General features: G+C 38.7%; 1 protein-coding gene across 3 annotated transcripts in view; it reads left to right on the top strand.

The window, feature by feature from the left end:
- The first annotated feature begins 3,483 nt into the window (after positions 1–3,483).
- MUSK (muscle, skeletal, receptor tyrosine kinase) overlaps positions 3,484–16,036 on the top strand; it is a 153,820-nt gene continuing 141,267 nt past the window's right edge. For all 3 annotated transcript variants that reach the window (XM_006864678.1, XM_006864676.1, XM_006864677.1), the window contains exon 1: positions 3,484–3,693. In XM_006864678.1, coding sequence (XP_006864740.1) covers positions 3,615–3,693 — 79 coding nt within the window. In that variant the 5' untranslated portion in view covers positions 3,484–3,614. The remainder of the gene's footprint in view (positions 3,694–16,036) is intronic.

The raw sequence follows: 16,036 nt of genomic DNA, 5'->3' as shown, positions 1-16,036 counted from the left end.
GGTATTTAAAATACCCGTGGCATAGCTTTCAGAATCACAGCAACTCACAAGTACAACTCAGTACAACAAACTGACAGAAGAGTGGTGGCTGTTTGGTTTTAAGTGGAAACTGTCACTTTAAATTTTAAGGAGATCTGTGCACCTGTGTAGTAGAACCCTCCAAGGGTGGGGGTGGGGTGTCCATTCGCTCAGGCATCCCCTCTAGTCACTAGAATTGAGGTGCACAGACAGCGAGAGACCAATGAACAGATACCAAAAAAAGAATGTCCACACCTGTATCTCTTCAGTTCTGTCAGGCGTTCGTGGCTGTTTTGATCCTTCCCCACTTGGTCTCTCCCAAGATGGTGGTGCCAGGAGTAGCTGAGCATCTTGTATTAGAAAGCAATGGATTTCTTGATTCTGCTACAAATTCCCCCAGCTATAAGCCTTCCAAGCTTCTAAAAATTCCTTTATATGTGGTTCAGAGTTCTAGCACCATCCCCTGATCCTTCGTGGTCCGGTATTCTGTGTTGTTGGTGACAGAGCTCCTCACTGCACGTCTACGTGATCCTCCATCTTAGCTTTACAGTCAAGTCAGCTTAGCAGGTTGCAATCAGCAACTTTGAGAAGGCTAGGCTGGGCTAGGTCCAGAGAAGACAGGGAAGGAGAAAATAAGGAAGTGTAGGGCAAGGTAGGGCAGAGATGGATAGGACAGAATAGGAACGGCCTGGCAATTTACGTCCAAAAGATCACAGCCATTAAAAACCATAGGAAGCACAGTTCTACTCTGACATACGTGGGGCCATAAATTGGAGTTGACTCGATGGTACTTGACTTTTATCTTATTGACGCTGGAGGGAAAAGTTATCTGCACAGATGGAAACACTTAGGGACATGCTATTGGAGTCCCCAAGAACCAAGTGACACCAGAATCAGGGCTCCAGGATAAAGTGTTCTTATCCACCAGAGTCCCCTGAGGTGACCTCCCTGAGGGCAGAAGCAGAGAACACCCACATTTCCATCCTCACACCTCACACCTCACACCTCACACCACTTAGGCTACACTGAGGAAGTTGGTTCATTTAGGTGGGCTAAGACCAGGAGAAATGAGACCCTGGAATGACCTTGAAGAGATAGTAGCTGCTGCCCCAGATTTCAGCTCTTGGGGCACAAAACAGACAGATGCCATGAAAGGGGGAAGGATATAGCACTAGAGGATTCTTAGAGTCCAGACTTTGTCCAGCATCTGCCACATGACCTTGGACAAGTCACTTACCTCTCTGAGCCTCCTGTTTCCCCCAGGTAATATGGAAATAGTACATTCATCTGGTGAGGTTGTGGAGGAGAAATATACATGTGTATCAGTGTGCACATACTAGCCAGTATGGTGATAAGAGCTTGCCTGCAGGTGACCTCTGATGTTTCTCTGCATGTTTGGGATTCTTTTGGTGTTGTTTTCCCTACATTGTGTTTATCTATGGAGGAGGGTCTCAGCATTGATCCTGGGAGAAGCTGTGTACACAACCTTCTCCTCTCCCATGGGATCTCTCCCATGTCAACTCAAGCCAGCCCAGCCGCCAGCTCAGGCATTGTGCACATCCCTGGTATCCACACTGGGGAGAACATGGACTGACATCTGCTAACACTGGCTGACTAAAGACCACTGGTCTGCTGTGTGGTGGTTGAGACTTGAATTCCTACATGTCTCCAGTTCCTGGGCCTTCCTGCAATTCTCCAGAATGAGGGTAATTTGGACACAGTTACACAGAGAGAAGAATGCCATGTGACGACACTGACAGGTAGACAAAAAGGAAGACACCACATGAAGACAGAGGCAAGACTGGAGTGATGCTGCCTAAAGTAAAGGAACACAGGCCACAAGAACCTGGAAGAGATCAGGAAGGAGCCTCCTGTCAAGACTTCAGAGGCAGTATGGCTTGCTGACACTTGGATTTTGGATATTTAGCCTCTGAGACTGTTACCAGGACAGTCTGGCTGACCGTCACCAGAAGTAACCTCAGACCCATCAACAATTCTACACAAGGGAGGGCAGACAGGCTTGGGCACTATGGTCTGGACTAAAGCTCTCAGAAACACTTTCCATGATGTTCTATTTCAAGAGCCCAAATGCACTGTGCAATCTGAACAACCTGATTTGGACACCTTGGCTTGCAGACTGCTTGGCATATAGAAGTATCTCCAGATGGCATAGTCGTAGGTACCAGCACCAAATGTCACAAACAGATGCCAGATAGCATGTGCAAAGGGAATCTTCCCATCACATGTCCAAATAGTATAAGACCCCACCAGTCATCAACTCCCAGATGCCCTCAGTGTTGGGCATAGAAAGGAGGACCAGGGCAGGGAAAAGCCCATCACAATGTAGCAGAGCAGTTCCAGGGCCTTGTACCACTTATCTTGAAATAATTGCCTATTCGCTTTGTTCTCATTTAATAACTTCGGGTGAACATCCATGCGATTATGTATTTTTCTGCAACATCACTTTAGTTTTTTCCACCATTATATAGATGTAGTATTATTTATTTAGCCTGTCCCGGTATTAGACATATCCAATATTTTGATGAAAAGAAACACTGATATCCTTACAGCTGAATTTCTATAATTGGACCCATGGGGCCAAAGAATGAGGGAAAGGAAACACTAACAAAAAGAAAAAAAAATCATAAAAATAGTGGTCAGTGCAATGATAGACATATGCACAAAATATTATGGTGGCCCATAATAATATTAACACAACCTAAGCAGTTATGGGATTGTTGCTTTGAGAAGGCTCTCAGGAGGAGATGATGATCAAACTGAGATAGCTGTTAAACGGTTGGGAGGAAATCCAGAAAGAGGTAACAGCATGAACATTTGAAGGCAAGAAAGCTGTATATGGAGAACCAGGTTACAGATTAGAAAAGATGAGGTAAACAAGCCAGGCAGAGGCCAGAAAGACCTCATATGTCATATTGGGGAGATTTGATTTTTTTTTTTTTTAATGTGATAAGGCTTTTGATCTTGAGAGGCTATTTGAAAAGAGATTAAAGGCAAAGACAAAAGACAGGAGGTTACAGCCGTCAGAGAAGATGAAAGTCTAAAAATGAGACTGGGATGGTATAAAACTAAGTGAAACAAAAGAAGAGGAAAATCTCAAGGACTGGTTAGTTGCTAAGATCTGCAGAAACTGGTAGTAGGTTGGATGTCGAGGGTGAGGTGAAAGAGGGAAGGAGTCAAGATTAGATACACGCTTTTGGTTTATAAAAGTAAAGACTGTAGTGAATCAGAGCAGGAAACCTATAACTCAGGGAATCTAGTGATGTTTGCAAAAGGCATCTGGTATTGTCCTTCTGCCACTGTCTTAAAAGAGATTCTAAAGGGATTTTCTTTCCCTTGTTCCTCTAGCCCTACACTTGTATTACTGGCCTAAGTGGATACTCACCAGCTGGCCATGTCCATCATTACAGTCAAGTCTGAAAATTCCTGATTATACTTAGAGCCTGCGGAGCTGCTGACACTAACAGTTATTAGCAGACGACCCTTTGTAACAAACTATGCTTTAAAATGTAAACTGTGGAGGCATTTTCCTTGCTTTATCCAGAAAGAACTTTCTCCTGCCTGAGCCTGGATTAATCATGAGAGAGCTGGTCAACATTCCACTGGTACATATTCTGACTTTGGTTGCCTTCAGCGGGACTGAGAAACTTCCAAAAGGTTGGTGTGAGCTGTCTCCTTTTGTTGCCTCGTCAAAGTTTAAAAGTCTGTGTGTGCTCTGAGCACAGTTGATTCATACAACGGTAGACTTGGGTTTTATGTATGGAGAGCAAGGAGATTGTAGAAATAAGCAACTGGTAGAAGGTGTTTTCTCTACCAGCATTTCTCTCCTTAAGTTCTGCAATAAAATGTTTAGCCAAACAGTGCCTGCAGAGCTCTTATTTCTAGGGGTAACATCAGCAGGTAGAGTAGAAGTTATCCAGTTGTTTATATGTGTGTCAAACTTCAGGGTGGTCTAAATGGGTGATGAAAACCTTTTCACAACTGATTTGCCAAAAATATAATCAACTCCCTTTCCAGATAACCAGGGTGTTTGCTTCTGAACTATAACAAAAAAAAGTATTTCGATTTGGTTTTGGTTTTCCAAAACTTTTAATAAATAGATTTCTCTTTAAAAATCAGAGTGAGGGGAAAAGGGGGCATACACAGTTTGCCAATAAAATAAAAGTTTAAAGACAATGGGTTCTCAATAACTTTGAAGCTTGGAATCATGATTTGGTTTGGCAAGATACTGCAAAAGTTTGTCAGAGCCTTTGGAATGTACCGGAAATATCACCACCTCAGGGGAAAGGAAAGCAACTTAAGAAACTGACAAACACCTGTTGTAGTAGCAAGAATGTTCACAGTGATATGGTCTCTGGCCAGTTTATTATGAAACTGAGACTAGCTTGCTCCAAATTAGGAGGAAAAGATGAGAAAATATGTGATTCATGAAGTGACTGAGGACTTCACTGAAATCTTTTTGAACAAAGCTTGAGAAAGCAGATTGAATGATATCTATTGGAGTGAAAAGTTTTCAAATTTAATGTATTTCGACAGAGTAAAAGAAATTTATGTCTTTCAAATGAATTATTTTTCCTTGATTTTATTTTATCAAAGAACTGAAAAAGTTGGGGTTTTAAAGAAAAGTGATGATGGTATCTGTATGTAGATGGGAAACATGTCTTTGGATTGTATGGTTCACTAGAAAAGCTTGGTGCCACAAGGTCAAAGTTCACATGCTAATAAGACACAGCTCTCTTCCCAAACAATCTGATTTCATGGATTTTCATTGTTTTTCCTTTCCCATGTTACATGAGCAGAATGGTATCTTCCAATATATTTGAAAGTACAGTTGCCAACTAATATTTTAATGTATCTTCAGATAAAAGAGAGCCCTAGGTCTCTTCAAAGAGCTAATAATAGTCAGAAAGATTTAACATTGGCTTCAGATTATTTTAATACTTCCTGATTGTACAAAGGATGTCCGGTAAGACAACACCTGAATGTTCAGACTATGGATTGTCGGAAGTCTTATTTATGCTATTCTGCTGAAAACCACAAAGTCAACAGTTCAAACCCACCAGCTGCTCCTCGGAAACCCTATAAAAGGTCGCTATAAGTCAGAACTGATTCAACGGCACTTCACAACAATAAACTATGCAGTTATACATAAAATAACATGATTAAATACTAACATTTACTAAAATTCAGGCTTATAAAAAGGACACTTAATTTTGGTGATTCTGAGTTAAATTAGAATTTGACACACACACACACACACAAATAATCTATATAAGTGAATAACTCCTAATCTAATTTTAAAGAAATTGTTTCCAGTTTCTAAATTTTATAGATAAAGTCTTTTATCCAAATACATACTAGCACCTTTTTAAAAACATCCGAATTTGGTGGCATGAATGTAACAAAGATTATATCATATATGCCAAACATTCTGGCTTTAAAATAAATTAATAAGATGATTAAGTAGACTTTGTTTCTTATAATTTATTTATTGCAATAATTAGGTTTTAAAATAAGAACATTGAAAGAATGTATTTGGCTAGTCTGCTGTATTTATTGTAAAGTCTAAATTACACAGTAAGGGTTAACATCAGCCTTAGTCCAAAACACCATACCTAGGGAAGCAAACATTCATTTATTGCATGCAACAGCCCTGAGAAAAAACATTATTATGAAAACACAACCTTTAAGATTCTCAATACTGAATTTTGCAGAATATAGGAACTACAAAATTAACATAAAAGCACTACAATAATGGTGTGGTGGTGGTGGTATGCTGTGGAGATGGTTCCTAATCATAGTGACCCTGCATAGGATTGCTGATGCTGTCAATCTTTTAGAAGCAGAAAGCCTCATCTTTCTCCCACAATTATAGACTACTGCGTGTGGTACTGTGGGTTAATACACTGGACTACAAAGTTTGTTTGTACCACAAGGTCGACAGTTCATGCTCACCAATGACTCCTGGTCAAAACCAACTCAACACTCAACGGCACTTAACAACAACAACATTTTAATGCTATTGAAGCAATGAAAATGTCCCACCTCCAATGCCTCATAATTGTTTTTTTTCTATTCTGGGCAGAAGGCAATAATAAAAAGAGCTTTTATTAGTGCATTTACTTAAGTTTTTATTATGGTTTGGATGACCATTGATAGAACAAATTAGTTTTTCATTTAATATGTTATATATTTTGTTTCATGACATGGATCAGCATCCCCACAATGTAGCAACGCTCTTCCCTCTTCTTCCTGTTTCCCACGTCCATTCATTCTTCTTTCCTGCCCCCTCCTACCTTCTGAGCTTTGTTTTTGTGCTAATGCTGTCCTTTTAGTCTCAGGAGTGTGTTGATTGTTCTAAGGCGTGTTTTCCCCCCTGATATTATAGTTTACTTTAAAGACCTATTGTTTGGCTGAAAGGTGGATTCATGCTATTGTTGTTGTTAACTGCCCTGGAGTCTGTTCCAACACTTAAGGACCCTGTATAGGGTTTCCCAGGAGCCGTTGGTGAGTTTGAACAACAGACCTTGCCATACAAACCAACAGTATTTTAATACCAGCAGGATCAACCATGGTGGACAGGTTTCAGATAAGCTTACAGACAAAGGCAGACTAGGGAGGAGGATGAACTACTCCCAAATATTTAGTCACTGAAAACCTTATGAATAGCAGTAAAACACGGTCAGCACCAGAACACTGACTACTGAAACATGATGAAGAGCACCAGAATACTGTCAGATGTAGTTGGAGGAGAATATTAAAAGTACCGTAGTAGTCTCGTACAGTATTTATCCTTTTGTGATTGACTCATTTCACTCAACATAATGTATTCCAGGTTCATCCATATTATAAAGTAGCCTCACAGATTCATAATTAATCTCAAACACTGTGCAGTGTTTCATTGTATGCAGGTACCATTGTTTATTTATCCATTCATCTGTTGATGGGAACTTAGGTTATTTCCATCTTTTTGTTATTGTAACTAATGCTACAATGAACATGATTGTGCATTTATCTATTCATGTCTGGCTCTTATTTCTCTATGATCTATCTAGTAGTAGAATTGCTAGATCACATGCTATTTCTATTTTCAGTTTTTTAAGGAAGTGCCATACTGTTTTCCCAGTGGTTGCACCATTTTATAGTACTGCCAGCGGTATACGGGTTCCAGTCTCTCAACACTCCTGCCAGCATTGATTATTGTTTGTATTTTTTAACTTTGCTATGAATATTGGGGTAAAATTATATCTTATTGTTGTTGTGGTACTGTAGGATAAGCACTGGACTGCAAGGTCAGTGGTTCAAACTCACCAGCTGCTCCTAGGAAACCTATACAGGGTTGCTATGAGTAGGGACTGAATCTCCGGCACTTAACAACAATGGCGAATGGAGAAGTCTGGGTATTAAGCTATAAGATAACTGGACTGCTAACTGCTAGGCTGACAGCTCAAACCCACAAGCTACTCTTTGGAAATACTATACAGGGTCACTATGAGTTGGAAATGAGTCAGTGACACTTAACAACAACATCAATGCCTAATGGGAAGCCAATAATTGTACCTTAGATAGTCACTCATGAGCTTTTAAGATCCCAGTTGTTTCTCACAAGAGTGTGATGAAGAGCATTGTGTTTGTGGACCAACTTATGCCAATTGACCCTGGTGCTCCCTGAAACTATGACCTGAGTCCTTAGGCCCAGCAATTCAAGCTTCAAGGTGTTTGGTAATATCTAAGAAGTTTTCACAATTTTGCCTCTGTAAGCTCCATCACATTCATAGATAGGTTTGCAGCAAAGATAAATTGTTGTTGTTAAATGTCGTCCAAACAGTTCCAACTCATAGCGACCCTGTATGAAGTATTTGATGAGTGACTAGACAGTCTGAACCACTGACCTTGTGGTTCGCAGTCCAGTGCTATAGTAGATTTTGACATTGGGAAGCGTGAGGAGGCTTTGTTCTTCTTTAGCAGTGCCTTGCTTATTTGGGGTCAAAAGGAACTTTATATATATGTGCATATATGTGTGTTTTCTTAGTTATTTACCTTAAATTGAGGTGAGCTACACACTTATGTACTAATAAGCTGAAAAATTTTTAATTTAAAAGAGTATTCAGGTGATCTTTTGACTGTCTACATCATTTTCTGAGTCCTAGTGTGGTTGGAGGAGAATATTGAAAGTGCCATGGGCTGCCCATAGAACCAACAGATCTGTGTTGGATGAAGTGCAGTCAGAGTGCTCCTTGGAGGCCAGGATGGCTAAACTTTGTCTCTCATATTTCGGACATATTGTCAGGAGGGACCAGTCACTGGAGAAGGATATCATGTTTGGTAGGGTGGAGGGTCAGAGAAAAAGAGGAAGACCCCCAACAAGATGGATTGGCCAAGTGGCAGCATCAAATGGGCTCAAGCGTGGCAACAATAGTGAGGTTGGCCCAGGATCAGGCAGTGTTTTGTTCTGCTGTACATAAGTTTGCTATGAGTCAGCACTGATTCAATGGCACCTAACAACAACAACAGTGTGGTGCTGTAGAGTAAGTACTGAAATGCAAGGTCAGTTTGAACTTCAAGGGCATAGGTTCAAACTCACCAGTTGCTTCTCAGAAACCCTATACAGGGTTGTTATAAGTAGGAAACAACTTGATGATACTTGACAACAATAACAACAACAACATTTTCAAAATGAAGTTAATAACTGATTTTGCAGAATTAATAATTTACTGTTTTATTAATTTAGACTCTTAGTGTTCTGAAATCAGGAGAACAATGATTTTCTTTCTAAATAATTTAAACTAATGATACTTTGAATGATGGGCTCCAAATCATAATCTAAAGCAGGAGAATTTACAAATTGGCATGCTTGAAAGTTGTGAACACTTTTGAATTATTGAGTGACTTGCTTTACCACATACTTCAATAATATTTAAGGTTCTAATGGGAACTATTTAGTGTCTTCTGGTATATTACATTCTGGGAGCATATTTGAGTTACTATAAGTAGCATTGACTTTGTTTAATAAGTAAAAATACCTCCTGTCAAAATCCTGTTTTAAAAATTACCCAATTTACTACTACTTCTAGAGGTTTTTAAGTCTAAGTGATGTATCTTTAATTGTATTTGCACAACCTTCTCTTTTAATATATTCAGGGATAAGATTCAAAGATTCAATATATGAGGAGTTCAGTGACCAGTACAGCTTTCATTGAAACCCACATATTAAGTACTGAATGAATGATATTGATGTGCACTGAAAGAGTTACTCCTGACACATTTGGGGAAACATGTTTTTGTTGACTTCATTCTGACTCATAGTCACCTTGGTTCAGGTTCCCTGGTTCGGCTGAAAATTTCTACAGGAGGAGAAAATCTCATCTATCTCCCATGGGACTACTTGAGGATTCAAAATGCTAATCCTGTGGTTAGCAGTCCAATGTGTAACCCACTAGGCGATGAGGGATCCCTGGGGAAACAAAGTGAGTTTAACTATTATTGATCTTAAGGAACAAAATGGAAAGAAATGTCCAGATTCCTTAAAAAAAATTTTTTAACCATATAGTCTCAAAGATGAAGTAAGCAGCTTCTTAAAGAGATATGACATGAGGTCATTTGGGCAGAGTGACAGATGAAATGTTGTTAGGGGACCTGAAGGGAATGGCCTCAGTCAGGAAAATGAGAGAAGAGGAGCAGAGAATGCAGAAGGGTTACTTGAACCATGCTGAGGACCAAGCTGGGGCTGGGGAGGGCCGCTTCGTGGTGGCCCTGGACTGCACAGTTGTTTCATTGTATCCAGAAATGTTATATGAGAATATGGGTAGAAAGGACAGATGGTTGGATTAATTCAGGATTGGTACTTTCCAGGGTCCGTACAGCCAGAGGAGCAAGAATTGTTATTAAGCACAATCGAGTCGATTCCAACCCATAGCAACCCTGTATAGGGTTTCTGAGGAGCAGCTGGTTGATTTGATCCTACAGTACCACACCAGGAGTGAGAGAGCAAAAGAGTTGAAGTTCTATGATATTATGCCATGGGGGTCTAAGTTGGTTAATGATAAAAGTGAAACAAAGACATTTAATACTTAAAAAAGTAGAGATCAGCTTTCCTTTTTTCAGTGCCCAAAAAAGGAAACTTGATCTCTAGCTTTTTTTTCAAGGTATCAAATATGTTTATTTCACTTTTATCATTAACCAACCTAGAACCTATGGCATATTGTCATGCGGCTTAATGCACTAGACAGCAAAATTGGTTTGAACCACAAGGTTAATGTTTCAAGCTCACCAGCTGCTCCTCAGAAACCCTATACAGGTTCGTTGTGAGTCTGAAGTGACTCCATGGCACTTAACAACAACAATGTGTTACTGTGTGCCCTCTTCATATGTAAACTAAGAAATGCCTATCCATGCTCAACATATACAGTTGCGTACTGTGCTAAGGACTGGTGTGGCACTGTAGGATCAGCACTGGATTGTGAGCCACAAGAACAGCGGTTCAAACCTACCAGTTGCTCCTTGGAAATGCTATATAGGCTGTCTATAAGTCAAAATGACTGGAAGCCACTTAACAAAAACAAAAAATATTGTTAAGTAATTGGTGTAATCATCACTCCTGGGTAATATGTACATTGTAAATGTTTTCCTAGAAGACAATGAACCCAATGGAATAGACGGTGTCAGAAATTCTAATAGGCTGCACAGAATTACTATGTAATTTATGCCTATCACCACCCCTAAAGGCAAGATGTGTGCTGTGTTGCATAAAATTTAATGATATAAACACTGAATATTATTACCAATGAATTGTACAAGCTACCAAAGATAGCACAATAAAAATTTTATTTTATTATATAGCCAGTAGAATAATTGTGCCTTTTCCTAAGTTATCCCAAATGAGGAGCAATACTAACTATCCTTTTTGGAGGCTTTGAAATTTTTCTAATATGGGAAGTGAAATGCTGAGAAATAGAACCAATAACTAGATTTATGGTGTTAGAAAACCATGAATATGTTCCAAATCTGAGCCTTAATTTTTAAGACAGAAAGGAGCTAATTAATGTACCTAGCTTCTTTATTTACTCTGTCAGTCAGCAACTACTCTATCTGTGTGTCATTGGCATGTGCCTGTTAAGCAGAAAGGAAGCATAATATCAGATCCTTCTCACTAAGCAGCTAGGATTCAAGGTAAGTTGCTCTTTGGGTTCAGAAAAGTACTGTGATTATTTGTATGTATTTGTTATTCATCTGGCCCTTGGATTGAGGAAAAAAATAGTGTCCTAGTTAAACAATCTCTGGCTGAGATGAAAGCTGGGTGTTAGAATACAAGTAAACAAAAGATAGTTTGCTGCGTTGGCAAATGTCATTAGATCCAACTATGTGACTGAGTCAGTAAACATTTGAAAGCAGAGCTGTTTGGAAATTTTTGGAATGAGAACAATGTGGACCTAACCAACTATATACTAGCTATAGAAACGGACATTGAGTTAAATATTTTCTTTCTTCCTGTGTGTAATCAGTAGTATGCTGAAGACATAGTGCAGAGCAAAGTTAATAGCTAGGAACTTTAGATTCACCTTGACCATGAAGTTCAACTCCTCCACTTTCTGCTTATGTACTATTTAGACAATTTATGTAACCATTTTTAGTCCCCATTACCTCGTCTGCAAATGAGAATAAGAATAGCCTTTACCTTTGTGTTGGTTGTTAAAAATAGATGAGCTAATGAACAAAAGGTATGGCACCTAACAAGTGTTTAATAAATTTGAGATGCTAATATTATTAAAAACAGAGTAACTTTTCACTGTTCACAATAGCTGCAAGGTGGAAGCAACCTAAATGTCTATCAACTGATGAAAGGTTAAACAAAATGTGGCACAGGCATTCAATGGAATGCAACCTGACCTGTAGGAGCACTGAAGTCTTGATACACATGACAGTATGTGTGGAGCTTCAAAACATGATGCTGAGTGGAATTAGTCAATCACAAATTGACAAATATTGTATGATAAGATAAGAAAAGGCAACCATTTATTAGTGGTTGTCAGGGAGATAGGGGCAAAAGGGAATGAACAGTGGTGATGCAAAAATCATTTTGATTAAAGGTAAGGCTGTCCAGCCAATTATTGTAATAACTGTCAATAAGTTCCTAGTGTAGCTATAGAAAGTTGAATTTGCAAAAGTTGTCTGAGAAATATATTTATAACAATAACAAAAACATGAGTAGCTGTTGAGACTTTCTGTTGAGACTGCTTATGTACAACCAAACACCCTCATGAGGTTTGGTTCCTTGGTTTGGAAGTTTAAGGTCAGTGTTTCATGGGACATCCCAGTTAACTGGCCTAATAACATGTTTAGTGCTTCTTGTCTAGTTCTTAGTTTGTTGCATAGTGCCTAGGGTCTTAAAAGCTTGTAAATGGCCAACCAACACACAACATATAGTATCTATTCACCTGGAGCAGCAGAGGAAGATAAGTCAGGAAGAGGAGAAAGATATGGAATATGTGGCTGTAGGATTAGCACTAGACTACAAACCACAAGGCCAGCAGTTCAAACTCACCAGCTTCTCCTTGGAAACCCTATACAAGATCTATGAGTCCCAACCAACTCTACAACACTTAACAACAACAACCTTCATGAACAACTACATTCTGTGTCATGAAACCAGAAGACTTGGTTTGTGCATGAGTTCTGGGGTGGCACTGTATGATAATGTGTTGGACCACAAGGTCAGTTTGTCCAACAAACTCTCCAGCTACTCCCCGGAAACACTATACAGGGTTGCTATGGCTCATAACCAACCCAATGGCTCTTAACAACAACAACAACATTACTGGACATTTTGCTCAAAGATTTCATTGACGTATCCTGATCAAAAGTTAGGAAATACAGAGGTTCGAATATACATGGACACTCGACTTTCTGGGTCAATGGAGGGTGGATGAATCCCTAAAACTATTATCTTAAAATTATCTTTTACCTTAAACTAAAAACTTCCCCTGATTCATTGTAAAACTGACTAATAGTTTAGTTTAGTCAAAAAAAGTCAGTCTTGAGCATTATGCTCTTCTAAGAACTGTTTATAAAGGATCAAATTGACAAGATTAGATAGAAAACTTAGGGGGAAGTAAATTTATGTAATGAATGTCACTAAACTGTGCACCAACATGGTACCATGTTCCTCTGTTAACCTAAACTCAGAGAACGTAATGAACATCACTAAATTGTACTCATAGAAAGTGTTGAGTGGTGTATGTTTTTCAGTATAGATTCTCAACAACAGCAAAATAACATTTATCAGGGAAAAAAAAAAGTGGATACAAAAAAATCAGAGGTGCCCAAAAGCTTTTACAAGGCACACAATAAAAGATTTTGGAGGCTTATCCTAGCTCCAACCTCAAAACAAAAGAGTCAATCATCCCATAAACCTATCATGCCATTGGACATGCTAGAAAGGTATTAACTTTGTAAAGGTTTTAGTATAACCTCACCTATTTCTCCATGTCTAAACGTGTTAAGACATTGTAAGATTTATTTCTTTAATCTAACTGATCTTAACAGAGCCTGTGTCACCCCTTTAGGAAAATAATATTAATAAGATGTCTACTAACTTAATCACTTCTGTATTGTGTATTAGAGAAGAAGAAATTAAGGAGTACCACTTATTTTTATTTTATAAAAACCATACATGAGCATTAAAGATTTGAAGCATTTTAGAAACAAAAATATATAAAAGTTTTAAATAGAAAAAGTAACCCACATTTCTGAGACTGTACACATGGTATATTTTTTTCCATTTCTCCCCATGTATTCTAAAATAGTGTAATAATATTGTCAATGCAATTTTGCTGTCTGCCATTTTTACCTAACAGTCAGCTTTAAAAAAATCTTCTAATTTTCAATGCTCTTAAAAAAATGTTACCTTTAATAAGCGTTCACACCCTGAAGCAGCCGAGCCAAATTCACCAACTACAAATTAGAGAGAAAAAGAGCAGTTTTATTAGAAGACAGTGCCAGCAGGGATTCCAACTATAATGCAGGCTGTCTTCCTGGAAGCCCACTGTGGTCAGAATACAACATTGCATATTCCGGAGAAGTCACATACTTTTCCAGGTGTTTCATATCACTCAAGTCACAAAGATGATTGCAAGATGTAAATATCATTAACCATAACGATCAGATATAACAATAAAAGTAGCATTTGGGACTCACAAGTAATTTTCTCTGAGCTTTTAAGGATCCTCCAGGCAGAATTATCTAGGCTGTTATACACGTTATACCTGTCCTTGAGCAATATCGAAAGTTATAAAATTTTGATAGAGTCTGGAATGAGGAACAGGGATAACATGTACAACATGGATAACGTGTACAGAAGTTAGGTTAACTACAAACATGGAGTTAGATTAATGGTGGATGTTAGACTTAATAGTTTACAAAGTTATCATTTGTGATGACTCTTTAGATAGCAGTGTTAGATAGCATCCACCTCTCTGAGAAAAAAACACACCAGTGACCCTGTATTGTGTTTCCAATGATCTGTAGCATTTGTTAAATGCCCATTTCAAGCTACCAACAATAAACACTGAACACTGAGCTGGGAAGAGATGCACATCTTTATGTATCATTTCTGCCATACAGATACATAGGGTGTCAATAACCTTAAGAGCAGAGATAGCAATGAAAAGTAGCAAAAATAATGAGGAGGTGATTAATTTAAAGTTGTATTACTTTATTTTTAGTAAAATCTATTTAATCTTAAATGGGCATACTTAGTTTTTAACACTGCTATATTTAACAATCATCTCCAAAATTCTGGAAACATTTACAGTTAGCTCTTATAAGCCAACTCCTGTACACCGTAGTTGGAAGGCCAAATTATATGTTGAATTCTCCTCCCCTTTAAGTACAAGTAAGCATTTATCTGGAGTCCTGGTGTGGGACTGTGGATTAATGCTCCAGCCAGACAGCAAAGCTGTTTGAACTGCAAGGTCGGTGGTTCAAGCTCACCAGCTGCTCCTTGGAAACCCTATGCAGGGTCGCTCTGGGTTGGAACCGACTTGATGGCACTTAACAACAACAACAACAACAAGCAGTTAACTGAAGGTCATTGTCATGGTTGTTGTTATTGTTGAGTGCCGTCGAGTCAGTTCTGACTCATAGCGACCTGTATGGGGTTTCCGAGGAGCAACTGGTGCGCTTGAAGAACCGCTGACCTGGCAGTTCAAACGGGTTTGCAGTCTAACACATTAACCCACATTTTCCATATTTGAGATTACATTATATGAATGCTTGTGTGACTTGATGGAGTTGGTAAATGATAGAGCTGAGATTCAAACTCAAGTCCTGTGCTTACTGACCACTCAATGTACTCCTATAGCTGCTTAATAGCCTTTCATAGTAAACAATGAAAGCATTCAACATTATCGATTAACCTTTGGCCCATCATTGTCTCACTCCACAAGCTGAGAATCATTTTGCTTTTGTTATCCTTTAGTACTGATACAATTTTAAATTGATTACTTTTCTCACTCACTGTTTAGAAATATATACTTCTTGGCTTAAAAGATTGGCATTCTTCCTTAAATGTTGTCAATTATGTTTGTTTCCATTGCATTATTCCAGAAAATGAACATTTCTATGGCTTTTCAATTTCCTTATTTGCTATAATCTTTTTTTAAAGAAAATTATTAGTAAGGTAACATATATATGCTGTTTTTAAAAATCGTATAAGATACAGAAAAATTTTTTTCAAAAATACAAAATTTTTCTTGTTGTTGTTAGGTGCCATCGAGTCGGTACTGACTCATAGCAATCTTATGCACAGCAGAATGAAACACTGCCTGATCCTGGGCCAACCTCACTATTGTTGCCACGTTTGAGACCATTGATGCTGCCACTTGGTCAATGCATCTCTTTGGGGGTCTTCCTCTTTTCCTCTGACCCTCCACCTTACCAAACATGATATCCTTCTCCAGCGACTGGTCCCTCCTGACAATGTGTCTGAAGTATGAGAGATGAA

The sequence above is a fragment of the Chrysochloris asiatica genome, unplaced genomic scaffold (genome assembly GCF_000296735.1).
Source record: "Chrysochloris asiatica unplaced genomic scaffold, ChrAsi1.0 scaffold00069, whole genome shotgun sequence".
NCBI lineage: Eukaryota > Metazoa > Chordata > Mammalia > Afrosoricida > Chrysochloridae > Chrysochloris > Chrysochloris asiatica.
The sequence above is the reverse complement of the archived record's forward strand: the minus strand, read 5'-3'. Positions and strand labels throughout refer to the sequence as shown.